General features: G+C 33.6%; 2 protein-coding genes across 3 annotated transcripts; both read right to left on the bottom strand.

Moving 5' to 3' along the window:
• Nucleotides 1-221: 221 nt before the first annotated feature.
• LOC125060897 lies at nt 222-22,993 on the bottom strand. 2 transcript variants are annotated; one of them, XM_047666011.1, is made up of 19 exons: nt 22,608-22,992; nt 22,427-22,497; nt 22,293-22,318; nt 21,895-22,080; nt 21,513-21,640; nt 20,972-21,093; nt 20,367-20,711; nt 17,935-18,312; nt 16,173-16,292; nt 14,675-14,719; nt 13,685-14,278; nt 12,515-12,658; nt 11,462-11,648; nt 9,465-9,673; nt 5,856-6,001; nt 4,480-4,645; nt 3,640-3,835; nt 2,124-2,256; nt 222-820 (listed from the first exon to the last, which is right to left on the bottom strand). In XM_047666011.1, exons 1-19 carry the CDS (start codon nt 22,721-22,723, stop codon nt 686-688), a joined length of 3,447 nt encoding a protein of 1,148 aa, XP_047521967.1. In that variant the 5' UTR covers nt 22,724-22,992; the 3' UTR covers nt 222-685. The 2 variants fall into 2 exon arrangements, with proteins under 2 accessions (XP_047521967.1, XP_047521968.1); XM_047666012.1 differs by lacking the exon at nt 16,173-16,292 and having other exon boundaries at nt 22,608-22,993.
• A 2,234-nt stretch (nt 22,994-25,227) lies between these two features.
• Nucleotides 25,228-26,868, bottom strand: LOC125060851 (transcriptional adapter 3). Its single transcript, XM_047665958.1, has one exon. It carries the CDS (start codon nt 26,682-26,684, stop codon nt 25,308-25,310), a length of 1,377 nt encoding a protein of 458 aa, XP_047521914.1. The 5' UTR covers nt 26,685-26,868; the 3' UTR covers nt 25,228-25,307.
• Nucleotides 26,869-27,272: the final 404 nt, after the last annotated feature.

A 27,272-nucleotide genomic window follows, 5' to 3' on the forward strand; every position in this document is an offset into this window, starting at 1 on the left:
ACCGACTGGCATAACTAAAGAGTCGAGCCACAAAGGCTCAAATGCGACTTTGTTGGTATCTTATGTTTTGTCAACCACTGACTTCGAGATAATACGGATACCGTTTTTGGTAATCTACAATTTCTGTATTAAATATGCTATTCTTACTAAAAATTAATCTTCTACTTGGGTTCAAACAACTCAATCTTTACGGTTGGTTTAAAAAAATGAAAAAAACGAACTAATTTAAATACATTTATTTAAAAATCATACATCAAATCACTTTTTGTCATAATTTAGCAACATAAGATAAAAAATCACTTTTTGTCTTCTGAATTCTTTTCGAGGGAATGTATGAGTTTAATAATTAAAATAACAGTCTTTTATGGTTAAAGCTTATATTAAGTACATTTAATCTTCAGGGATTTTTTTAAGACATAAATTAAATATTAAAATTAAAGAGAAAAAGGACAGGAATACTTCAAAATAAATTTCAATTGACATATGTAGTTATTAAAGGCTAACATATCTTAAGTTTAAAATAAATTACAAACATGTTAAGCCGTAATTGTTTCGCTGGGACTCGAACCCAGATCAGGATTACGTAAGTACGTTAATCTAAACGAACTTAGTGTAAAAATAATATCGTTAAGCCAATTGCGGTTTAATTATTAGCAAATTATATTCTCTACTACGGCGATATAAATTATTCGCAAAGTGTATGATGTTCTAACATCGTGTCATCGCTAATAATAGTTGTGTTGTCATCGACGAAGTCCTGTGGGACGTCAATTTGAGCTGTCAGCTCTTGTAGGCCTTCAATTAGCTCATTCAGAGATGCCTAGAAAATTAAAATTTTAAATGTAAAATAAAAAAAAATAACAACTAAATACAAAAAATGTTGCACAACTGGTCTGGATCTCAGATTTCTCTTTTGTGATCATATGTTTTTTTAAGTGAAAACTTCTTTAGCGGCATTGTACACTTTTTTGGAATGGGTAAAAACTGTTAAACTCGCGTCGGGACAAATTCGTAATGGGGCGTTCCCACGGAGCGTTAATCACGACAGTCAACTACGCTAGTCAACTGTCGTTAGTGACACTCACGAAAGTGTGAATTGATGAAACGTTCACATGGTTGGGGGATTTCGTGCCGTTCACGCTTCGTGTTTCGACTTAGTCATTATCGAAACATCGATATATAAATCTCTATCACGGTATTCCTCCAAACTTGGATCATATAACACCTTTTCCATAGAATATAACTCCAAAAACGCGTAGTTTCACTGTCGTTAAACTTAATTCCACGTTGTTGTGACGACATCTTGGCTTCACGAACGGTATATGACTGAAAATCAAACACGTTTGATCTATCCACGCTTGAGTCGTGCGCCGTTCCTCACGAAAGCAAGTTTAACGCCTATGCGTTCATACAGAAGTGTATTTCACGAAAGCGTGGTTGACTGTCGTGATTAACGCTTCGTGGGAACGCCCCTTAAGACAGATGTTTTTTATAGGATTATGAACCTTCGTGCTATATAGTTACGGATTTAATTCATTTGTCTCTTTCCTCAGATACATTGATGAATGTGGAATTGGACCTTACGTCAATACATCAAGCTTTATTATTAACGATTTGGTCAGACTGACGACGGATGGAGAGTAGACAGCTGGCGCGGCGTATTTAATGTAATATAAATTGTCATGTTTGTGTACGATAGCGCAATAAATAAATATTATATTCTACCACATAAATTATAGTACTTTTATACTGATAATTAAATCAATTCGTGCAAAATTATTCTCTAACCATGCTCTCTAATCGGTTGAGCCATTTCGGGTGAGTTTAATTACAAACACCGTGACACGAGAATTTTATATATTAGATTTCTCGTTTTATTTCGTGAAACTTTTGTTTTTATTATTTCTTTTTATAATTGAGTTTTAATTGAATATTTACTATGGTGTGGCTATTCAAGTCTTAAGGGCGAAAAACCTCAAAATTCACCAAAAGATGAACTCAAAATAGACTCCCGAGGTCTTGTCCTAAGAGATATTATTATTTGTACCCAATTATAACTTCTATGGTGAAGTAAAAATGCAATAACCAACAAAATTAAAAATTAATAAAAAAAGCCTAATTACCTTTGTCTCGCTGAAGTTTTCCAAATATTTATCCAAAGTCGGATCCTCTCCATCAAAAGGTTCCGCCAAAACCTTCAAATGCTCCGGCAATAACGAAGTATCAAGGTGTCCGTTGTTTTCATCGCGAAGTATTCTGGCAATTCAATTGTTTCTTAATTTTTTTAATATCCTCATTATCCTACTGCTAAAGTTAGTCTAAATCCTGACTGGTGCGTTTGAAGTTTGAACCCCTGGCTTCACAAATAGATCTTTACTTTATTAAACCTATATATACCATGTAAGAGTAACATTTAGGGGAGATAGGGGAGAGTTGGGCAGACGGGAGACATGTATTGAATTTTTTTTTATGTTGTATAATTTATTTACTGGCAACACTGTTCATTTATTGATTATCTGTCATTTAAATATTTGCGTATCAGACTCAGAAGGCTGATCACATGGATGGTTAAAAAATATTATCTAAAAACAGATACAGAAGCCAGTGAATAGCGAAGATTAGTTCTTGACATATATGAGAATAGAAATGTATATAATGGTATCAATCGCTTATACGAGTACTGGGAATAAATAAGGCGCAACTGCGTTTCTCTGTGAATATAAAAGAAACAACATTTAAAGCCTATACTCTAGGTTTTATAAAATAAAGTAATAAAATTAAAAAATTTAAAGACCTTACAAGTGACAAAATTAGCATCGTCGATCAGACGGCAAAGAAAAATAAAATATAAAAAGAGTTTGTAGAGGAAAATATGTTTTCCTTACATGTATTTAAATAAAAATATTCAAACACTGTTTTAAGAAAATTATCCTTATAACAAGTCTGGCAGCAATTACTACACGTGGTCCTTCGGGCCGGATTATTTTACTGTAGCTTACGTTACGTTTATTGACAGTTCTTAATTAAATTGATAACATTAAGAAAACGACTCTTAAATATTAAAATTGATAGTGTCTTTGTGTATACAAAGATCGTAGAGGGCATGCGACACAAAAAAAAATCACGATATTTAAACTCAAACTCAAAATATCTTTATTCAAGTAGGTAACTAAGTACACTTTTGAATAGTCAAGTTAAATTAATCGTAAATTTACATTTACTACCAGTTCGCAAGTCAAGGGCGTAGAGCGGGTAAGAAGAACTGGCAAGAAACTTTCCGCCACTCTTTTTAATCGCCAAGTATTGTCATACAAATTGTTTGAACTGGAGCAATTCAATCCCAAGGATTAGGATCATTTAAGTAGTCCTCAAATTTATAAAAAGCTTTGTTGATTAATTTTCGTTTAACGAGGACTTTGAATTTATTTAGTGATAATTCTCTAATTGCGCTTGGGAGTTTGTTGTAAAAACGAATACAATTTCCATATAAGGAGTGATTTATCTTTTGGAGCCTGGTTGGTCGTACACTCAAATTAGTTCTATTTCGCGTATTATACTGGTGAAAGTCACCATTTAAGAAAAATACACGTTGAATTGTAATTCTCCTTTGGTTTTTGGAATAAATAAACTATGCCTTACTTAAGTATCCTTCGTCGAGTAAATTCCGGTCCGGTAAGTACAGTGAGTGTAGCCAGGGTTGTGGTTTCGACTGCACGGGCTCTGCGTTCGAGTCTCGGCCAATCCACCCGTAAAATTATGGAATGTTTTCCACGTTTTCCCATTATACGTCTTGCACCTTGCAATTCCGCATTTGATGACAAACATCTGTATTGTACTGGAAATAAGAAAATAATTAATTGAGCTTAAAGAATAGTGTGGATAGACATATTTCTATATCTGTTTTAATTTAAGTTCTTACAATTGGGGTAACAAGGGCCCAGTTAAGCATTTACTTAAAAATATTATGTATTGTAAAGTACACTTTAAGACTAAGAAATAAATTCGTGATACCAGATTTCAATATTGAATTTTCGTATGGAACTCTAAATGACATTGAATGTAAGTTTCGTCCTCACGTGACGTCATTAAAGTTCTTTGCAGTTCCAATAGCAGCAATAATTATTAAAATATTTGAAATTAGTAATTAGTAGCGGAGCTGTACGAGAATTAAACTTCACTATCACAATGATACTTACACTTTTTATTATTATTATTTTTTTCATGTATTCTTTATCAGTTTAGTTTGTTATTTGTTCCTGATAAGTTTCCTTTTCTAAACAATTAAATGTAATACATGTATTTTTGCACTTCTTGCCTTTCTTATGTACTTTAATACTTTTTTTTTCTCACAGTGGTTGCCTGGAAGAGATCGCTCGAAAGCGATAAGGCCGCCAATTGCTCTCCTTTTTATTTAATTATGTCAATTGTACTATATTAATGTATATGCAACGAAGTGTCAATCAATCAATCAATACTTACAGTTGAAATGCAAAGCAGCAGAAATAAAGGCCGGGACAGATGCGCGATTGTATAGAGTGAGTTCAATAGGCCGACGTAGTACGGCGCGAACTAACGCTGTCTCACCATACGTCACTAGTCCCGACCATCGAATTGGATCACCGCTTACGCATCCGTGAAGTTTGATCTATCAGAATAATTCATAAATATAAACTTTGCGACTGGTGCAGCGAAAATGCCTTATTAAGGAAGACGTTGACAATGTTTTTAGTTGGTATGGAATCAGGAAGTCCCACATAACCTTTCAGCACCAAGAATTCACAAGCCCCAAGCGGGGCTATGACCCAGCATTTCCCCAAGAACAAAAGTGTGGAAAATCGCTAATTTCAAAGCAGTAGTTTGTATTGTTATTTTCTTAAATAATGTCATAATATATCTTTAAGGCCCTATCCCAGCACGAATTGCTGTGTCAGTGTCTCGGGGTGAACTGCGGTGCGCAGAGGCGCGTCGCGTCGGCCCGTAATAACAATTAGTTATGTAAAACATTAAATTAATGTACTTTTATCATTTTTTTTTCTGAAATGGATTACTTGGCTTGCGATTAAATATATCGTGTAAATTTCAAAATTATGTTCCATATACATTTTCGTCATAAAATAAATTCAAAGTGTTAAAAATTGGCTGTTTGGATTTTTTTCTATCGAGCGAAGTTATTTAAATCGTGTATCTTTCAAAATGGATACACAAACTACTCAACTCCACCATATATTTTTTCCATTCGCCTTACTTCAAGAAACGATGACGAAAAATGGAAAGAAACAATGTACTTTTTTGGAGTTTAGCGATAGGATAGGTCTTTAACACAAGGCCACAACTATCATCAACGTAATTCATTAACGAGGCGAAGAACATAGAATAAATTTTATTTAAATAAAATATTTGCATTTAGTGTAAAGGCCTGTTTTCACTTTGATTAGTGCGAGTGCAAGTGATTAGTAATTGACATTGATTAGTGCAGGTGTGTAGTGCAAGTAGTGTCCAATTATTGATTAGTGGCTCTGTTGAGTAAATTCAGTTGTCATATAGTTTGGCAAGCACGCTGCGAGTGAGGGGGAAGGGACGCACGCGCACGCGACGTCACTACTCACAGTTCACTCGCAAAGAAATAGAATCACTTTACTACGCAGGCAACTAATCACCTCCACTAATCACTAATCAAAGTGAGTACAGGCCTTAACACCGTGAAGTCTGTGCGGAAAGAGAACCGTCATAAGATTTCACGTCACGTCATATGACGTCATTATAGTCCGACAGTCATAGATACATACATATTTTTTGCGAAATAATCGCGCAAATAAGAATTTTCCATACCTTCGCACATTATTTATTTTTATTACCTTTCTGGAAAGCTGAGTAGTTTTGTCCAAAATTAGATGAAGGGAGGCCACGTGTGGAGTGTTAGAGATGGGCGAGAAAACCACAGACAACGGACGACACTCGCAACTACCCAAAGACATCATGTATGTGCGAGAGCCCGATGATTCTGGACATTCATTTTTAAAATTATGTAAAATAATTGTAAATTTATAATAAAACATAACTTCAAATCCGTTAAAAAAGTGTTTTTCTATGTCTAAAAGTTATGTCAATAAAAGACATTCTAGACAGACTACATTCATTTTTTGTTTGAAAAAAGAAAAGGTACCTTTGGTACTACTTCGTTCGATTATGATTATTACATAACGTGAAGTAAAGAGAAAGGAAAAGACAGAAGATCTGAATTCTAGGCTAAATATTGTATTGTATACTATATTTGTTATGGTAACAAATACATATTTACTCCACGTTTTATATTAGGACCTAACTCAATAATATATTTGTTTAATAATTGGAAAGAAATGACGTCGTTATGTGTAACGTTAGCTAATTCAATGGCGCATTTTTAAAAGTATTTAATAATTTTACGGCATAAAATAACAAATAATACTAAGAAATTATAAAAATAAATCATTATTAAGAGGTTGAAAACCGTACCTTTTGTTTTAAGACAAAATATTTTTATATAAATTGCGCGATCTATGCTATGCATTAGACAACTTGACACATCTTGGAGCCGTTTCCAATTATTATCCCCAGGTCAGCGGTTTTTAAATTACCCGAATAATTTCATTTTTGGAATCACTATTAAAAATTACAGAGTAAGCGCACTGGGTTTTCCTATATGTGCAATTAAATGTTCGTATGCAAAACGGGTATTTTAGGGAAAAATTAAATAAAGTTAGTTTTAAGGGTAATAAACGGTTTATCTCGATTTCCGACAAAACTAAAAGTCCTATCGAAGAAAACTAAATGGCAATGTTGTAGGGTCATAAAAAGATCTACAACTTTTGTATTCACACATTTTTCACATAACCTCAAAATTTATGTGAAAAATTCAAAAAACCAACTTTTTGGTTTTTTATTTCTATCTTTAACAAAAATATTTTTTTTTTAACGAAATTTGGTCAAAACTTACCTTTCTATGTCCCAAATACACTGTAATTTATTTGATTAAAAATATTTATTTGTTCACCTTATTTTGAATTAATATCGAAAAAACACCCTAATTTTCAATCGAAAATTCTGACGTCAAAATTTCAGCTTTTTTCAAAAAGTTGGTATGCTTTCAGTTCGTTGAAATATCTACTTTCCTATGGTAAAAAAATATATATATTAGGTCCTTACATATGAATCTCCTCTTTGGTTAAGAATTCCAAATCAAAATTTGTACAGCTATTTACTCATGTATTTGTGCTTCGATGACCGTCATTCATTTGTTTTTTTCTTCTGTTTTTTTCTGTTTGCGTCACTCATTTTACAAAATGGAAAACTTAAAGTATTGCATTATTTACGAGTACGAGTTCCGCCGTGGCACTAGTGCTGCGGAAACGACTCGAAGGGTGAATGACGTGTATGGCGGTCATGTTGCAAAAGAAAACACAGTTCGTTTTTGGTTCCAACATTTTCGTTCTGGAAATTTCGAACTGCAGAACAAGCCCCGTGGACGGCCTGAGACCCAAGTTGATAATGAAGTATTGAAGGCTATTGTGGAAGCGGATACATCGCAAACCACGTCCGAGTTAGCTGCAGGCTGCTGTGTTAGTGATAAAACTGTTTTAATTCACTTGAAGCAAATTGGGAAGATTAAAAAGCTTGAAAGATGGGTACCTCACGAATTGACTGAAGCAAACCGGCAAAAGCGCGTCGACTGCTGCGTTACATTACTGAACCGGCACAATAATGAATCTATTTTAAACCGAATCATTACCTGTGATGAAAAATGGATTCTTTACGATAATCGGAAGCGCTCAGCACAATGGTTGGATCCTGGCCAGCCAGCCAAATCCTGCCCCAAGCGAAAATTAACCCCAAAAAAGTTACTTGTAAGCGTTTGGTGGACTAGTGCCAGTATTGTTCATTGCAGTTTTCTCAAATCTGGCCAGACTATTACGGCTGATGTCTATTGTCAGCAATTGCAAACCATGATGGAAAAGCTAGCGGCTAAACAACCTAGGCTGGTCAATCGCTCCACGCCCTGCTACTTCACGACAACGCTAGACCACACACTGCACAACAGACGGCTACCAAATTAGAAAAGCTTCAATTGGAATGTCTAAGACATCCTCCGTACTCCCCGGACCTTGCTCCAACAGATTACCATTTTTTTTTTAAATTTGGACAACTTCTTGCAAGGGAAAAAATTTAACTCTGATGGGGCAGTCCAAATCGCCTTCACAGATTTTATTGATTCCCGTCCGACTGGTTTTTTTAGTAAAGGGATCAATGAACTACCTATGAGATGGCAAAAGGGCATAGAAAACAATGGTTCATACTTCGATTAATTAAATATATTATATTTTAAAATATTCGACTTTTTGTTCCTCCCATACAAAACGCCAATTTCATATGTAAGGACCTAATATACATATTACCATAGTAAATCTTCTCAGAAAATGCAAAAAATCGTATGCAGTAACGCCCAGACCCGTCATCCCCTTCCCTACTTCTCTATGAATCTTCTTTAAATTATAATCAGATGCCTATTTATTACTATTTTAAGATAACTTATATATACCTGAGTGACCTAAAAAAAAAAATTTAGCCTTTAGATGGGCTAAAATTTTCGTATTTCATAGAGAAGTAAGGAAGGGGATGACAGGTCTGGGCGTTACTGCATACGATTTTTTGCGTTTTCTGAGAAGATTTACTATGGTAATATATATATATTTTTTTACCATAGGAAAGTAGAGATTTTAACGAACTGAAAGGACACCAACTTTTTGAAAAAAGCTGAAATTTTGACGTCAGAATTTTCGATTCAAAATTAGGGTGTTTTTTTCGATATTAATTCAAAATAAGGTGAACAAATAAATATTTTTAATCAAGTAAATTACAGTGTATTTGGGACATAGAAAGGTAAGTTTTCACCAAATTTCGTTAAAAAATAAATATTTTTGTAAAAGATAAAAATTAAAAACCAAAAACTTGGTTTTTTGAATTTTTCACATAAATTTTGAGGTTATGTGAAAACTGTGTGAATACAAAAGTTTTAGATCTTTTTATTACCTACAACTTTGCCATTTAACTTTCTTCGATAGGACGTTTAGTTTTGCCGGAAATCGAGATAAACCGTTTTTTACCCTTAAAGCTCCCCCCCCGGCCCCTTCCCGACCTCAGATCGATCGTAATTTATTTTTCCTTTCATTTTGATCATATTCCCCTGCTTTTCTAATGGGTTTCATCCTACTGTAATTTTTTTAGGTTTCAAAAATTATCGGCACTGGTCTATAAGTCTTCGTACTTATTGAAAATATCCTTCATACAAGGAGCAAAATTAAAAACTGTTTTCTAGAAAGCATATCAAATCTAGTTTCAAGAGCTTTCCAAATATGATTTTAATAGTTTTGTCATAAATAGTTATTAAAAAATATATTGAAAAATTTAAAGCAATTATAGTAATTACATACCAATAGAAAATCCTTCTCCGACAATATGACAGCGAATTTGCACTTTTTTATTAGTGGAGTTCTTCAAACTCAGCTCTTTTTTCCCCGCTTTGACCCATGAGATATTGTTTAAATTGGTTTTGATGGGAAATGTTCTAACTTTTTCGGAACCGCCACTTATCAAGATATGAGTTGTCGCGAGAGTTGTAACTTCTTCCAATATGAGGTAACTGAAAAAATTATGCAACTTAAACATTATGATACAACTATTTATAGCCAGGCGATTTTCTGCATATTTCTTGGTCAAAGATAACATTAGGTTTTAATATTTTTTTATTGTCAATAGTCAATAGTATTGTAGTATTATTGTCAATAGTCAATATTTATCGTTTGTGTATTTTCACATAATACGTATATGATACACAAGAATACAAATTTTATAGAATAACTAGCGACCCACCCCGGCTTCGCACGGATGCAATGCTGATACTAAATTCAAAGTGCTATATAGAGTATAGGGAGAACCGCGGCCTCCGACGCGCTGCGTCCCGCAATTTTTAAATTTGTAATATTTTCGAAAATATTTATTTAAATCATATGCTGTAAAAGGCCATATAGATCTATATTAAATCAACAATGTATTTAATTGGATAAGGATTGATGCTGTATCAGTTAAAATCGCTTCGAAAATTTGCCATTATTTGTCGTAAAAAGTAAATGACAAAAAAAATTTATTGTGGGATATTCATAAGAGGTAGACATATACCATCGCGGAGTTTTCTGTGGACCTTTTCAATGTGTACAATACTTAGTACATTATTTTGATAAAACTTGTAGGGTTCGCAATGTAAGCGGAAAAAATGTAATTATTAACGATTTACGACATCACATTAGAAACCTCAAAAATAACAGTATTTCTCCATCCATATTTAATGGATGTTATTATACATAAAACCTTCCTCTTCAATCACTCTATCTATTAAAAAATCCGCATCAAAATCCGTTGCGTAGTTTTAAAGATTTAAGCATACATAGGGTCAGAGAAAGCGGCTTTGTTTTATACTATAGAATAATTTAGGGAAAACTATGTCCCCCTACTCTCTAATATCGAAATCCCAAAAGTTTTTGATATCATGCTTAGAGCCTAGTCGTCCCGTAGAAGCTGAGTACAACTGACCATTTAGCTTATAAGGCATAAAGAGAAAAATTACAGAGAAGTGATATCATAAAACATGGACTATAGATAACAGTGTATGTTACCATGGTAACCATTTATTGAAATCCAATCCTTAACCACATTGATGAATTGAGTTTTATATGTTTAAATTTAAATGTACACTATATAAAAACATGTATTTTTAGATAGCTTTTTATACTACATATAAGGGGCCGTTCGAGTATTATGTCAGCACTATAGGGGGAGGGGGGTGTATTTGATTTTCTTATTAGGTGATTACGTCAACAGTAATTATTTACTTTGTTACACATATCACACACAGAATGTCTATGCTTGAAAAAGAAATGCATTTTCGAGGATTTCTACAAAAAATTAATACGTTTATGTACTATTATTTTTGAGAGCTTTGCTAGTTCTTACAAGAGGAAGGGGTGGGGGGGGATTAATTACAGTAAATCTGCTTACGTAATACTTAACCCCTAATTTATATTATTTATTTAAATTGTAATATATTATCAAGAATTTTTGGTTCCTGAAAAATTGCCTTTGAATACAATTTAACACTTCGGATTTTATAAATATAACTAGTGGACCCCACAGACGTTGTCCTGCATGATATTTCAAGCTATTAGGATATTAAACAAAGAATGAAAGTACCGACTGCAGCGCCACCTGCCGGGCTGATTTGTGAATCTAAACCATTCCCAGATCCCCTTGAACACACACAAAAAATTTCATCAAAATCGGTCCAGTCGTTTGAGAGAAGTTCAGTGACATACACACTCACAGAAGAATTATATATATAAAGATTTTTAGACAATTCAATTCATAAAATGCATACCCTTCATAAACCACATCGGGAGGTCCTGTATAAACAACTTGCAGGACTCTAGTCGCAGCCGGTCTTAGCTCAAACTTGCCCGGAGACACTTTGAAAGGAATCGTTTCTTCAACAGTTGAACTCTTGAACTTAACGAGCCATACACCCGTTAACGACCCAATGTTCGTCACTGTTATAGGGGTCGGTTCTGAAATTGATATTATTTTATTTATTTATTTACACTTCGTTGCTAAAAAAAAAAACACAATACATAAAAATTATAAGGGATGCAACGGGCGGCCTTATCGCTAATAAGCGATCTCTTCCAGGCAACCCTAGCTAAAGAGAAAAACTAAAAAAAAAAAGTAACATGATGCGTGCGAGAAGTGCAGAACCAAATGTTATATAAAAAAAATACATATATAGTACCTTAATTTAAAGTAATACAAAAAAAAATATTAATAACAGACTAAAAACTTAAAAGCTAATCTTACAAATACATGAACAGCGAATAGTGATGTAAAAGGAAACAAGAATTATTCAAGTCACGATTGATGAGGATAGGATAAGGTTAAGAAATGATTATACAGAAGAGTTTTAAATTATTTAGATTATAAAACTGTTTTACTATTATTTACTTATAAAACTAATCGTTATCCCATTCGTTCAATACATATTTTACACTATTTAAAGAGTTATTTTAATGTTACCCTAAATCTAATATATACAATTCTCGTGTCGGTGTTTGCTATTAAACTTCTCCGAAATGGCTCGACCAATATCGTGAAATTTCGTGTGCATATCGGTTAGGTCTGCGACAACATTTATTTATCATCCCCCTAAATGTGAAGAGACCACCCTAAAAAATTTTTTTTATTTTTTTTATGATACAGCAAACAAAAATACATACAATCCTTAATTTACACCCCTCTATGATCAACCCCTATTATTATTGTAGATAGTTATTTTTATAGAACTAAAAAAATGGTTCCTAGAAAAATTCTGAAGACTGCCAAAGTTGAAAACATTGAAGCTGGTATACCAGAAGCCTATTAAAAGAGAAAATAAACTTACCAGCAGCAATTTGGACTTTACCAGCTGACTTCACTTCGAGCTGCGCAGTGCCAACAGTTCCAATAAGATCCACTTTATTTAGGACAGTGTTCACACCGGTCAGATTAATATTCAAAATGCCGGTAAACGTTGCCATTTTGCCCTCTGTAAACCAATGTATAATATAAATATATAACTTAAACACACTTAAAAAAATGGGTGCGTGTACTTATGTACGCGCGTAAGAAGTTATACTTCTTTGGCATTATTAAAAATAGTTTTTGATTGCATGCAAATAATTAATTACAATTAAATAATCAAAGACTTGAAATGGAGTCATTATAGTCAATAAAGTTCAGTTTACATTTGAAAAATTAAATAAATAAATATTTATTATTATTCTCTTACATTTAGTGTAACATAAATTCTATTATTATTCGAATGTTGTTTTTAAATTATGTCCAATGCCGTAGCATCTTCCGTGGGTAACTTCATTCTGTTAATTTTGTGTCACGGTGCGCGCGCATCGTATCGGGTTTGTAATTATTATTTTATTGATTGTGGTGCTGATACCCTATTTGTTTTGGATGCATAAACCATCATTACACATTTATTTTATAACAGACATTAAAAATACTATCATCAACTTATAAAAAGTACAGAAGAAAAAGTGTGTTTTTTATTAATTTAAAAAATAAATAATTTTTTTTCTTTTAAAATTATATAAAATTTTGGAATCTGTGAACATTTGTAAAACAAGTTTTCTTTTATTATTAATTTAAGGATTCATTTTAAATGTTTGTTTTTTAACTTCAAGAATATAAGGAGTGACCTCATTTGTTCCTTTTATAGAAAAAGTTTCGGTTATAGAAAAATAAATATTTATATGATGAAAATTACCACACAAAAAGATTTGTGTAGGATAGTCTAACAATCCACCGGGCGTCATTTTTAATTATTAAGTATTTACTTTTTTCTTTCGCTTTAATATATTTTTGCCTTCCTCGATTTGTGTGCCGCGATTTGGGTTACACGATTACGAGGAAGTTCCTTGATGTCATTATCACACGTGTATATCTTATTTTTTACATAATATGTGATGTTTGCGAGCATAAATAAAATTTAATAAAAATTCAAGTTAAGGTTATTTCACATATAATCTACTTATTGGTTGCTTTTTAATAAACTCACCTATATCCAAATCCGTTAACTGTGGCGCTTTAAACATAACCGTAACTTTAACCGCGTTCCCCCCACTCAGCCTACACAACTTCCTCCCAACCTCCGGTTTACCCTGGACCAAATTAGACTCCATCAACACTTTACTCATCTCACTCTTCTTAATCTCCTGAACGTTCATTATCACGAAGAGATCTGAGGCAACTGTCATATCCAACTCCAACTCTCCAGGACAATCGCTGACAATGACAAAGTATTTCGTTATATGTGATTTCTCTTGTATTATAGGAAATATAACTTTGTTCATTCCATCTCTCGATATTGCCTGTATTGAGGGCAATTTAACATCTATTTCGACAGCATCTTTCTCTTCGCACATCTCGTCTTTAGAAGTATCCTTCAAATGTATGGAGAAAGGTAATATTTGTTTCGTTTCCTTATTGCATGTGATGTTGAATATGAATTTTTCGTTCTTTCCAGGGGATAGGAGGAACGGCTGTCGCGGTAGTTCAATGGTTATGTCTTTGACTGCGTTCGGTTCGAATCTCGCGGTCAGCCAGCTGTTCACGCGAGTCGTTATGTTTATGGTCACAGGTGTACTAATACCTGGAAATTAAATAGGTTTTTACAAAACTGGAATTTTGAAGTGACAGAAGAATCTTTGTTACGTGAAAACTATTTATAATAAAATGTGAAAGTTAGCTTTAGCGTACTCTCATCCCTGAGGTCGTAGGTTCGATTGCCGGCTGCTGACTAATGCGAATTTAACACTCGCTCATACGGTGAATGAAACCGACATGCCTTAGACCCAAAAAATTTGACCGCGTGTGTCAGAAACAAGGATCACCAACACAAATGATCATAAAACAGAAATAAGACTTAAAATGTTGATGTTTCGCCACTGGTTGATTTATGTGATAGTTATATGAAACATTGATTTATAATAAATATATATTTAATAGTAGCACTACATATATACATAAAATAAAGTTGAAAACATACCTACGTATCCTTGAACAGGCATCGCCACAATGTCAATCCATTGAGCTGAAAAAAAAATTAGTCGTAACAGACTTACTTAATAAATATTTTAATAAAAAAAACAGCGTCAATGGACTCTAGAACTGTTAATTATATTCTTTTGGTGTCAATTAGTATTATAGGGTTAGAATTTTATGCACGCCATGAATACCTGTGGACTCTGAGGTCCATAATATATCTCTATCTATCTACTTATATCTCGTCTTAAGCGCCGTCAAATGTCAAACTTCTCATACGGAAAAAATGGTTTGACAGCTCTCGACAGCCTTGTGGAATATCAATCAAACTTACTATAAGCCTCAAACTCTGACACCAATATGTCAAAATGTATTGGACATTGACAAATCCCCTTTGCATTTTAAATAATGCATTATTTTTAATTTTGGTAGACTGTACGTTACCACGAAGACCAGGCTCGTGAAGACACTTATATTCCCCATATTTCTGTATGCAGCTGAAACGTGGACCTTGCGAGATGTGGAAAAGCAGAAAATAGACGCTCTGGAAATGTGGTGCTGGAGGAGAATGCTTGGGGTTTCGTGGACCGAGTTTCGTACAAACGTCTCGATACTTCAAGAACTCGGTATTAAGCAGCGTCTGTTTTCAACAGTACAATCTCGCATCCTTACATTCTTCGGTCACATATCTCGGCGTGGTGATCAGTCCATCGAACGCCTTGTCGTCCAGGGGAAGGTGGAAGGCACTAGACCGCGCGGAAGGTCACCTACGCGTTGGACTGACCAAATTAAGTCGGCCGTAGGAGACTCTGTCAATCAATGCAGTAGGATGACTACTAATAGGCGACGATGGCAAAATGTCGTGAAACGCATCACATCCGCCCCTACTACTACAACTACTTCCTAGCGATCACGACCGCTCTGTCAAGAGTGCACCGAATAGGAAGAAGAAGAAGAAGACTGTACGTTAATGAAAATCGTTTTGACCTTAATGAAATTAGAATAATACTATACGAGATTAAATTTTCTACCGTTTCCATGTTTATAATCGGTGTAGAATAAGAAACAGAATATTACGATATCTGATAATGAAAAATAAAATTCTACATAAGCACTCTTCATCACCTTTCTTTCATTCGTGATTTTTGCAATTACCATGTTTTATTGCATATTTATATTGTATAATGTGATTCATGAACGTTAAGTTTAGTTTATTTTAGTTTAGTAAATGTTACTTGTAAGTTGTAATTTTATTTTAGCTAACTAGAAAAAGAAGAGAAGAAACTAAGATTGCCTGGTAGGGCTCGTTTGTTACCGATAAAAACGACTGTTCCCGCCCTTTTCTATGTTACCTATTTTTATAATATGTACACTGTATTACTATACGTAAAAGCAATAATTGACCTTAAACCAGTGCCTTAAAAACGTGGTCTATATATATGTGTTAATTATACGGATGTTTTATTATTAAGCCGTGTTAGTCCCATGCAGAGCCCACAAACCTTTTGCAAAGCGTTCTTCATTGTAACGTTTCAGTTGTATCACATCTTGCCAATCAACTGACTGTTCTAACTCTTTATAAACGATATTTGGGGAAGGAATGTGAGATGTATTAGCCTCGCCTGAAAATAACTACTTTTACAACGGACGCATATAAAAAAAACCAAGTGAAAATGTTTGTTTCATGATAATGCTCTATTGTCTCACAAAAAATGATTATACTTGTTTTAAGATGGTTGAACTTCATACTTAATGTGATTTAACTAAAACACTGATTAACAACTGTACAAATATATAATAGATAAATAAATAACGAGATATATATGTTCGAGCAATGGCGTTACTGTCAGCTGTCATTATGACAGAGCTCATATTATATTAACGTCAAAGTCAAATCAGTTCAAAATCGATACTAATAGTTTATTTGATTTTGATACTGCTAAATCTTTAATTCAATGGTCGATAATAATATTTATTTATTTTCATTATACGTGAACTGAATAGCGAAAAACAAATTTTGAGATAAGTAATAAAATGCGGCTGGTAGCGCAAGCTCTTACGATACGTATATTATACCTACTAGAAGTATACGAATATGAAAAAAAAACAGTTTTCCCTGTAAATTTTTTGAATTGCCCCAATAGTGATAGTCATTATTATTATTAAAAATAATTTATTAGCACTTATTACCTTTGAAACTTAAAGACAATCAATATTAAAGTCTCTGTAGTCTGTTTGGGTTTGGTCGCGGAATAAGTACAAATGCGAAATGTCACGAAACTTGTTTAACACAAATCCGGGTTTATATAAATACTTCGAAGGCTCAGTATCGCCATTGTTCCGACAATCTATACTTATATTATAAAGAGGAAAGATTTGAATTTTTGTTTGTTTGAAATGAATAAGCTCCGAAACTACTGGACCGATTTCAAAAATTCTTTCACCGTTGGTAAGCACGAGTGACATAGGCTATGTTTCATTTTCAAAATAATTAGGGATGCTTAGTAAAACTTGAATAATCTAACCCAAGGTGTAAAAAAATAAATAAAAAACTTCCTTCAATCGCGTGCGCTGCGAAAACTATTAATGATAGAACAAAATGATGTATAACAATTTTTCAGGACACATCTCTATCTATAAAAAATCTCGGGACAGCATGTCTCTATATTTTATAGTTACGTCACAATTAACGTCCTTTTATTAATTTTTTTTTATTAAAATACCACCGCTAGAAAAGGCTCTTTATTCCTAGGTATTGATCCTTATCAAAATATAATACCAACGTTTCACGCTACAATTTAATGGCAATACCACCAAAAAAGCATGGTGGATTGGTGTTCTCCTGTCGTTTCTCTTGAATAGTTTACTACGATGTAATATAACAAAAATCTTAGCCACAGCAACGCTTGGCCGAGTCTACTAGTTTTTAAATATTAATAATGACTATGTCACTACCATCTACTACTATCGACCATTGAATAGTCGTTAATATATAAATCTAGCAATTTTGGAAAATCAAATAAACTACTAGTAACGGTTTTGATTTGACGTTGACGTTATTAATTTATGACAATGGCATCTGACAGATACGCCATTGCTCCGACATATAAATATAATTATAACTCTAGTGTGATTAATTAAAAAAATTGCTGTGCGTGTGTAATCTAAGAGAGCAAGAAAGAAAATTGCAGAAGATAATTCAAAAGCTGAAGAATATATACAATTGTCGAAACCAAAAATGACAATTAGGAAGAAAATACTCACTATCACCTTTACTGGAATGCATTGGACTGTTCGATGCTTTGAAACTTTTATTCTCCTGTACAGTGGTTCGGGTTGACTGAGTAGAAGGAGATTTCGATTTCACCGATGTCTTACTTCGGTTCTCATTCTCCATAGTCAAGGAATCCTTTGTTACAATCACATCTGGTATTTTTTCAGATATTTTTAAATTATCCAACGAGATCACAGTGCTTCCTGTGCCAGAGGAGCTAGCGGTGTTCATCTTTTTTGTATCTTTCAATTTCGTGACATATATATCTTGATCTATATTCATTTGAATCTCTGATAAAGGTTTTTTATTTGGTTTCACTTGATTTACTTGAATTATATCTGACACTTTGCATATAGTTGACTGTCGGTCTGAAATCAAATTGATAAAGTTATTCCTCTAAAAAAAAAGTGTGTACAAAGTACACATGTCAGAAGTGAAACTTCTGTGGCAAACTAATCTTTAAGTGTTGTTCATATTTATACAAAACTAAAAGTTTAGATTTCCGATACTTAGAGGGACGGAAAAAGGAATATATATGTTAGGAATTTAATGTATTTAATTGTCATTAAAATATTAAGTGTCGAATAATAACTAATAAATAATAAATAAAAACGTGACGATTTGCTACAAAATTTCTCCAATACGTCGATAAAGAACTTTCATTCCAACGCCGATAAAGAAGTTGGACTTCAAAAAGCAACATGGCGCGTAACCGAAAAATGTGACGCGTAACGAAAAAATGTTACACTAAATTTTTTTCCAACCCCGATAAAGAAGTTTCACTTCAAAAAGGTTTAAAGATGTTGCTTGGCACAGGCAAAATATTAATCCCTAAAAATCATCTCTTACCAATTTAGGAAGACAGAGATAGAGTAACTAAGTTAATAATCTAAGGGTAAGTCGAAAATTTATTGGATTTTGTCATACCGGATTTTGAATAAAACTATTTAGGTATTTAAAAAAGGTTTACCAACGGGCTCACCTGATGTTAAGTAATACCGCCGCCCAGACACTACCATTACCAGGGGAAAGTGCGTAGGCGGCCTTTTAAGAATTGGAAACATCTGTTCGTGAAGGACCCTAAGTCGAATTGGTTCGGAAATACATCGACGGGCAGCTGGTTCCACAAAGTGGTGGTGCGCGGCGAAAACTGCCTAGAAAAACGCTAAGTTGTGGAACGGCGGACGTCGAGGTGATACGGGTAGAATTTCGTATTCTGCCTCGACGTCCGATGATGAAACTCAGATGCAGCATTAATCCGAACAACTCCTCTGAACACTCTTATGGTAAATGCTGTAGAAGATACAGAGAGAGACCCTACATCGTTGCGCAACGCCAAGGCATCAATCCGTTAGGAAAGTGACTGGTCGTCGACGTACCAACAGACTTATATAAAATAAAGTACAATCTATATATATAAAAATGTTATGTTGGTTTGTGTACGCTTCAAAAACTCAAAACATTCTGCACCGATCGAGCTGAAATTTTAGCATGATATATCCGCATCAAGGATTGTTTTTATCTATTTTTTGCATCAGTCACATATCCACGAACGCGAAAAAACAGTTTTTTAACGATCAGCTATGTACCAGTGACCGCGCCATCTGCCGGAAGCGAGAAGAAACACTCGCTGACAACCGCAATAGTAATGGCGCAGTCACATGAGAATATTCGTTCCCAATTACATGGTTTATTTACAAAAAAAATTGCATCTGTTTCTATTATTATACATTCACTAGTGGACCCGACAGACGTTGTCCTGCGTCATATTTCAAGCTATTGGGATATTAAAGTATGAAAGTACCGACTGCAGCGCCATTTGGCGGGCTGATTTGTGAATCTAAACCATTCCCAAATCCCCTTGAACACACACAAAAAATTTCATCAAAATCGGTCCAGTCGTTTGAGAGAAGTTCAGTGACATACACACTCACAGAAGAATTACATATATATATATAAAAATGTTATGTTGGTTTGTGTACGCTTCAAAAACTCAAAACGTTCTGCACCGATCCAGCTGAAATTTTAGCATGATATATCCGCATCAAGGATTGTTTTTATCTATTTTTTGCATCAGTCACATATCCACGACCGCGAAAAAACAGTTTTTTTAACGATCAGCTATGTACCAGTGACCGCGCCATCTGCCGGAAGCAAGAAAAACACTCGCTGACAACCGCAATAGTAATGGCGCAGTCACATGAGAATATTCGTTTCCTATTAAGTACATTGTTTATTTACAAAAAAAATTGCATCAGATTCTGATTATTATACAATCATATAAATGTACCACAGCGAAGCGTGGCAGGGTACAATGTGATATATTTTTTGTTAATTTTCGTGCGTTAATTGCTCAAATAACAACATATTTCTATAGACGCGAAACTCTCTATGTAAATAAACATATTAAAAATAAACTTACTCAAAAAATCAGCAATCTTGGACACACTAATAGATTCATCCGGCGACATCTCTGTATCCTCGTGCACTAATCGGTATGAGGATTTCAAATTATTCAACATAATATCCGTTGGTGTTATTTTCTTCTGACCCTTAAAGGACGGTGTGACAGAATAATTCGGGCCATGTTGGAAATAATTCCCCATTTCACTCATAACTGATGTTTCCGGCTCAAAGCTGGATAAATCACTTGGCTTTATCAAAGCGGTGGGTTTTGGTTGTCTCACTGGCACTTTGTCTAAAGTTTGATCGACATTGTATGTATTGTGTTGCCTCTTTGGTGTTTCTATTGGATTGTGAGTTGATACTGAAAAGGTAAACAAAAGCAATTGTAGAAAATTAAACTTAAAATACCTAGCAACTGTAAAAAGAAGGATATTTACCAATAATATAATAGTTTACTTTTACAGTTTTTATAAAACATGGACTGTTTCATGATATGAATTTTATTTCCCGTACGATTTAAAAAATACCAATTGACCAATTTATTTGCCGTAACAAATAATTTAGTGGAAATATTTCATTGCAATTCTCTATATTTTCTTACTATCAATCTATATTATTTACCTTCAGAAATGCTCGGCCTCATATATCTGTCTGGACTATCTGCGTTTCCAAGGATTTCAGAGAAATTAGGACACTTCTGTTTAAAATACACTTCTCTCTCGGACATATTGAAATTGCTTACCCTGAAAATATTTAGAAGCAACAAAATTACGTTTTAAATCTTTTTATTCAATTTCTATAAGAGGCAAATCAAAAATATAAACCTCAAGCATGAAAAATGATTTATCCTAATAATAATAAAAGCCTTTATTGCTATAATTAGATAAAAATGTGAAGTACTAAAAAATGAACACTAATAATTAATTGGCAAGCCGGTTAAATTTTTTTATATAGCTTGTCTTTGGACATAGGCCTCCTCTAGGGGCTTCCACTCTTCTCTGTTTCTAGCTTTACATAGCCACATAGGACCAGCTGCTCTTCGCACATCATCCTACCATCTATTTATTTGTCTTCCTCGTTTTCTTTTGTCATAGCGAGGAAGCCATTCCGTCACCGATCCGTCCGATTAATACTAGAATTATTTTAAAAATAAGAAACTTACATGCTTGCATCTTGTAGATTCACCATACTTTGGGGCATATCTTTAATTAACTCAGAAGTTGTTGTTGCATCTAGGGGTGAATTGAATTTTTCCTTGATTAATTGGTTTTCATCTGCACTTAGATCCACCTGCAATAGTTTTTATAAAAAAAAATTATCTACTTTCAAGGACATTCACATATAATTAATAGTGAGTCTATGAGATATAGTAACCGTTTTTATTTAAATTGTTAAAATATTTTTGGTTGGCTAAGAATACTGATCCCCTTTTAGTAATAGATGCAGAATTGTCTGCTTTTCCTTTCTCGCCCAATGCAGTGGCATCGGTTAAGATTAGGTCAACATGTTTTAAAAATATAACTTGCCATAAATAAGATACCCACATTGTATTTTGATGAAAAGCTTGCAACAGAGTGCCTTATAAGTTTTGAAACCTCCTGGGTTTGTCTTTCCATGTGGCTTGTCAAGCTTTCCAGAGCAACAGAATGGCGACCAGTATTTTCAAATACTTCATTGTGATCGACTGCTTCCGTGGACCTGCCAGTCATTTCACCTGGATTGAATGCTGTCTGAAATCATAAAAGTTATTCTTAATAAAGTTGACATGACAAGATTACAAAACTAGATTCAATTATTTAAAGTTTATATGTCTATAGAAATATTTAAGAAATAAGTACCATATCCCTTAACAAATTATAAGTAGATAAATACATATAAGACATAATGGGCCTTTATGTACTTAAAGAATTGGAGAATATTTAATCAATACTGTCTTACTTACAGAAAGTGTGCTTGTTTCACCAAAGCCTGAAAATATAATATATCTTTAAATTCTTAAAAAAAACGCAAACAGTTTGATGTAGTAACTATATGATCTCAAAAAAATAAAAACTTGTTATAAAAATATAAGCTTACCTCTTAATCGTTCCAAATCCAAAATACCGGAAGACGACTCTCCAGTGTAAGGAGATGGATTTTGACGGTTTCTAAAACCAATACAAATTAAAGTAGATATGTATATGACAATTGTTACGTTATTTTGAGCATTTCATTTAAAGGAAGAGTCACAATATTTCGGAAATAAAGTATATCTTACCTATTAATTTCATCGTCATAGTTTAGAATTGTCCTAGGTGCATTAAATGATCTATCTTCTGCCATATGAAGTAATCTCAGTATTTTACTAGGTGTTAAATAGTTATTTTCGTCCATTTTTCAGGAGAAGCTTAATAATCACATTCACTTGAATTAAAAAGAAATAATATACTTTTAATATGTGTACAAAATAAAGAGCAGCTGGGGCAGTTGTTGAGCTTGAACGTTAAAATTTAAATATTTTGAATCCGAGTTGATGGATGCATTTTGTCATTCATTTCATAACTGCCAAATATGACAATTGATAATTTGACAAACTAACTAATATTACGAGAGTATAATCAAATTTAGTTCCAAAAATGACCGCGGGACTTCTTTCATGAAAAGGACTCTAATTTATCCACATTGCGCTTTTGATTTTTTTTAAATAGTCATGTAATAAAGACTTCTACGTCTATACTCTATATCAATAAAAAAATGGAGGTTAACATATTAGACAGTCAAATTTCAAAAAGCGACTAATTAGTCATGTTCTTGTCAGTTGTCAGAGACCGTAAGTATAACGTCGAGTATGCATCGTGGCGCAATACTATCGAGTACCGGGGAAAATCTGAAACCCTGGGAAAGACGAACTGACAGACGGGGATTAGATAAAGTCAAAATTTCATACCCTTAAACTACACCAAAGACCACATTAATAAAAATTCACTCCTTGGTCGCGGTCCCGTGGACCGATACCCAGGAATCTCGTAAACCAGGATTATTGTGGAAAGAGCGTCTGACTTCATCTAATCCTCGGCGCCCCCCAGCCATGCATAACTGATTTCGGAAGGTTGCCCTATAGATCCAGAGAAATCTTTGGTGCAACTATAAAGTTCCCACAGGAATGGAGATGCCTTAGGTGTAGTTCAAGGGTCTTTTCATCATCAGATCGACTTATGATCCCTCGGAAGTGGCGATATTTAGGACAGGAGATATTTTCCCAGATAATTGTCATTATCGATAGGACTATGAGACGTACCATAAATAAATTTATATTACCTACTGTATACTACTGTACGCGCGCCGTGTTTATAAAGTTCATAAATCATGGCTTAATATGCGAACTATTTCGAAACTTCTCCGTGTTTTTCATAGCCGTCGTAAATAAGACGTTAGCGTTCTCCATTGCTCTCGACTGAGACGTTTTTATCTCGCACATTAAAAGTATAGTAATTCTGATCTGCATTAAACAAAGTCAAAAGTATGTCAATATACAAAGCTATAAATTGAGTGTACTTAGACTTATATGAGTTATGGTAATGGATAATTTAAGGTCTATAAAGATAGACTTTAGAAATTTTTCGTGAGATATTCTCTTTACAGCTGAAACTTTAAACAGTTTTTGATGATTGTAGATACCACTGTACGCCTTGGTTTGTCTCTCTTTAATCGAATCCAGTTTTAATTATGTATAAAGATTAATAAACTACTGACTTATAAGCGATTAAGCATGATGCGGCGGTGCGAGTTTTTAAATATATATTGAGACACATCGGATAATAATCGGTAGACATATGACGTACCTAAATTACAAATTCAAACACATATAACACTAGCAGACCGGCCAAGCGTTGCTGTGGCTAAGATTTTTGTTATATTACATAGTAGTAAACTATTCAAGGGAAACGGTAGGAGAACACCAGTCATGGGGACCGCCATGCTTTATTCGTGGTTATGCCATTAAATTGTAGCTTATTTGAAACGTTGGTACTTTCAAATCAGCGCCATCTGTTAGAATTGTGACTATTAAATAATAAACAAATTTTTTGCAATAAAATAATATTGCGGGAATAAATTGAGATGTAAACTACCCTATCTTTTAAGTTAGATCAAACTGCACACGGTGTGCAAATTTGATTGATATCGGTTCGGTAGTTTAGGAGTCCATAGCGGACAAACAACGTGACACGTAATTTATATATATTAAGATTAGGATATTGATATGAGTTCATAAGTCATGGATTTGTAAGGAAATTATTATGACTCGGTTGTCTCATTCATCAGAGATCTTCATGAAACTATGGTGAGATAATCCTATAATGTTGGAACTGTAATGTAATTGCATAATATTGTTTATACAAATGGCATACATCTTGAATTTAAAACCGTTTCACTTATCGACATAGGTATAAAAACCATCGACTAATAGGCGTCTAATCGCCACGAGTTTTGGATTTTTCGTGGGTTTCCGTATATTTTATGTCAGTTATAATAAAAGGAAACCGTAATAAAAGGAATTTTTTTCAAGCATATAATTACACTTTCGCATTTCTTACGTTTGTGTTGTTCAATTGGTTGTAAACAATTAGTAATCGTTCTTTGTTTCATGGTTCTATATGGTGTCGTAATTCTTAGTAAATACTACAATAGAATATAGTTGTGAAAATTGATGTATTCTAAGAAGTGGTATATGAATTCAATATTTTCTAATTTACAGCTACTTATTAAATATATTTTTTGCTGTCATACAATAATACATGTTTTAGATAAATTTAAAAAGAAGCTTAGGGGGAATTTCATTGAGACTTGACAAGACAAATAAGATTTTTCAGCATGTAGGGAAAAGAACTCTGTGCATCTAGTTTTAACATGCATTTATTTTACTTCAATTTACATGAGACAATTAGGATGTAAGTGTAAGTCAATAATACACATAAAATTAACTTGAGTTGGGTCCCGTTAATGGCAAAGCATTTATTTCTTTGTTAAGTCTTATCTGCTCATTGATAGCCCTCCAAGCATCTTCTTTTTCTTTTTTTGTGATTGGTCTTTTCTTTTGCTTAGCTGCCACCATTTTCTTATAAATGTCAATACATTCCATATCAACTTGATCTAATTGCTTTTTCAAATTGAGTCTTATCATCTCCTGTTTGCATAAACCAATTAAATTTTTTAAATTTCTACAATTTTCCTTACGTACAGCTGTTAACTCAGTTTGACACTTCTTTATTTCCGCTAATATTTCATCATCAGCTGGGTTAGTCAATGGAGGAAGATCTTCAGGGTCCAAAATACCTTGTTCTACTAGCTCCTTTCTCAAACATTTTTCTAATGTCAATGAGTTCTTATAACTGTTCTTAGTGGTGGTGGATTGTTTAATTTTCATATCTGGCATATCATATGTCATAACATTTTCTTCCATGAGTGCAGAGACTAACCTCTGTGTTAGAGGGCCTGTGATCATATTTTCAGAAGACTTTTCAAGTTTCTTTCTAATATTAGGTACATCAGGGGATTTCTTATTTGGATTTGAGGCATTTTGGTCTTCTGATATATGTTCATCTGCCCATACTTCAGAGTAGTGTCTACCAAGAGGTGGTATTGGTGGCAATGTGGTATTACTACTTTGAACGAGAAGTGATTCTAAAAATTTCATATCATCCATCGTTACCGGTGCACAGAATGGATCTACTGAGTTCCAGAATTTGTATGGAATATTGTTCTTTGGTAATGCAAGCTGTGAAATTTCTAATTTAACTGAGTTGTCAGAATTCCCAGCTGGATCATTTGAGTACCCTTGAGAAGCTCCTGATGCATTATAATTTTTGAATTTAGGTACTTTGGGTTGGTTTGACAACTTAGCATAGTCCTTTGTTTTAACAAATTTGTCATCTGGAAATTTTCTTTTACCTGGATATTGTAACTGTTTTCCAGCAGATTTACTCTTTTTCTCTCTCTTTGATTCATTTGTATCAATACTCTCAATCTCACCTTGAAAATATCTAATCCGCAGTGCAGTGTTACAAAGCAGCGACTCTAGCTCTAGTTGTAAAGCATCTAATTCATCCATTCCAATGGGCTCATCTGCTGATCTAGCTGCAATTGCTGTTAATCTTGGAAGAACAATAGAGTTATCCTGCTGTCTTATATAAGGTATTGGACATATTTCAGCTCTAGTTTTACCAACAGAAATAGAACCTGGTACTTTAGGAGGTTTACTGTAAGGCGACAACCCGGGACTAGCCGGTTTACCGTTATCGTGACTTTTACTTGCTAATCTTCCTTTACTATTATGATGCATTCTTTTACCTAACATTTTGTTAACTATTTACCCGCGTAAATATTTCGATGAAATACACAAATGTTCAAGCCAATTTGACAAACCAAATAAATAATGCAAAGTATGCGATTCTCACAATTTATATCACCCTAGGCACATTCATGAAATAGCGTAAATTAAATATACTAACTAAGAAATTAAATTAATTATTTACATAGAATAATTAATCACTTAACAAAACGAAATACTTAAAAAAACAAAATGGTGTCACTGCGTCAGTCCGCAATCGCACAGATACACTACAGCAAGGGGATGTGAAAAAATAATCAATTATGGAAATAATCTATTAAAATCGATTATTTTAGAAGTGAAAATCGATTTTTGTACACAGTTTAATTTTAAAAATAATCGATTATTTTTATAATTGAAAATCAATCACTACCTCGAACTATTAGGGATATTCGATATACATCGATGTTTACAATGTGATACATTGAAATAATTGAATAGATCCAGTGCTTTGAAGATGTATTGATCGATGCATTGATGCTTTTTTTATAAAACATCGGAAGGATGATAAAACCAGTTAATTTCACAAAAACTCCAGTTTCAATTGAATGCTAT

This window comes from Pieris napi, chromosome 22, assembly GCF_905475465.1.
Source record: "Pieris napi chromosome 22, ilPieNapi1.2, whole genome shotgun sequence".
NCBI lineage: Eukaryota > Metazoa > Arthropoda > Insecta > Lepidoptera > Pieridae > Pieris > Pieris napi.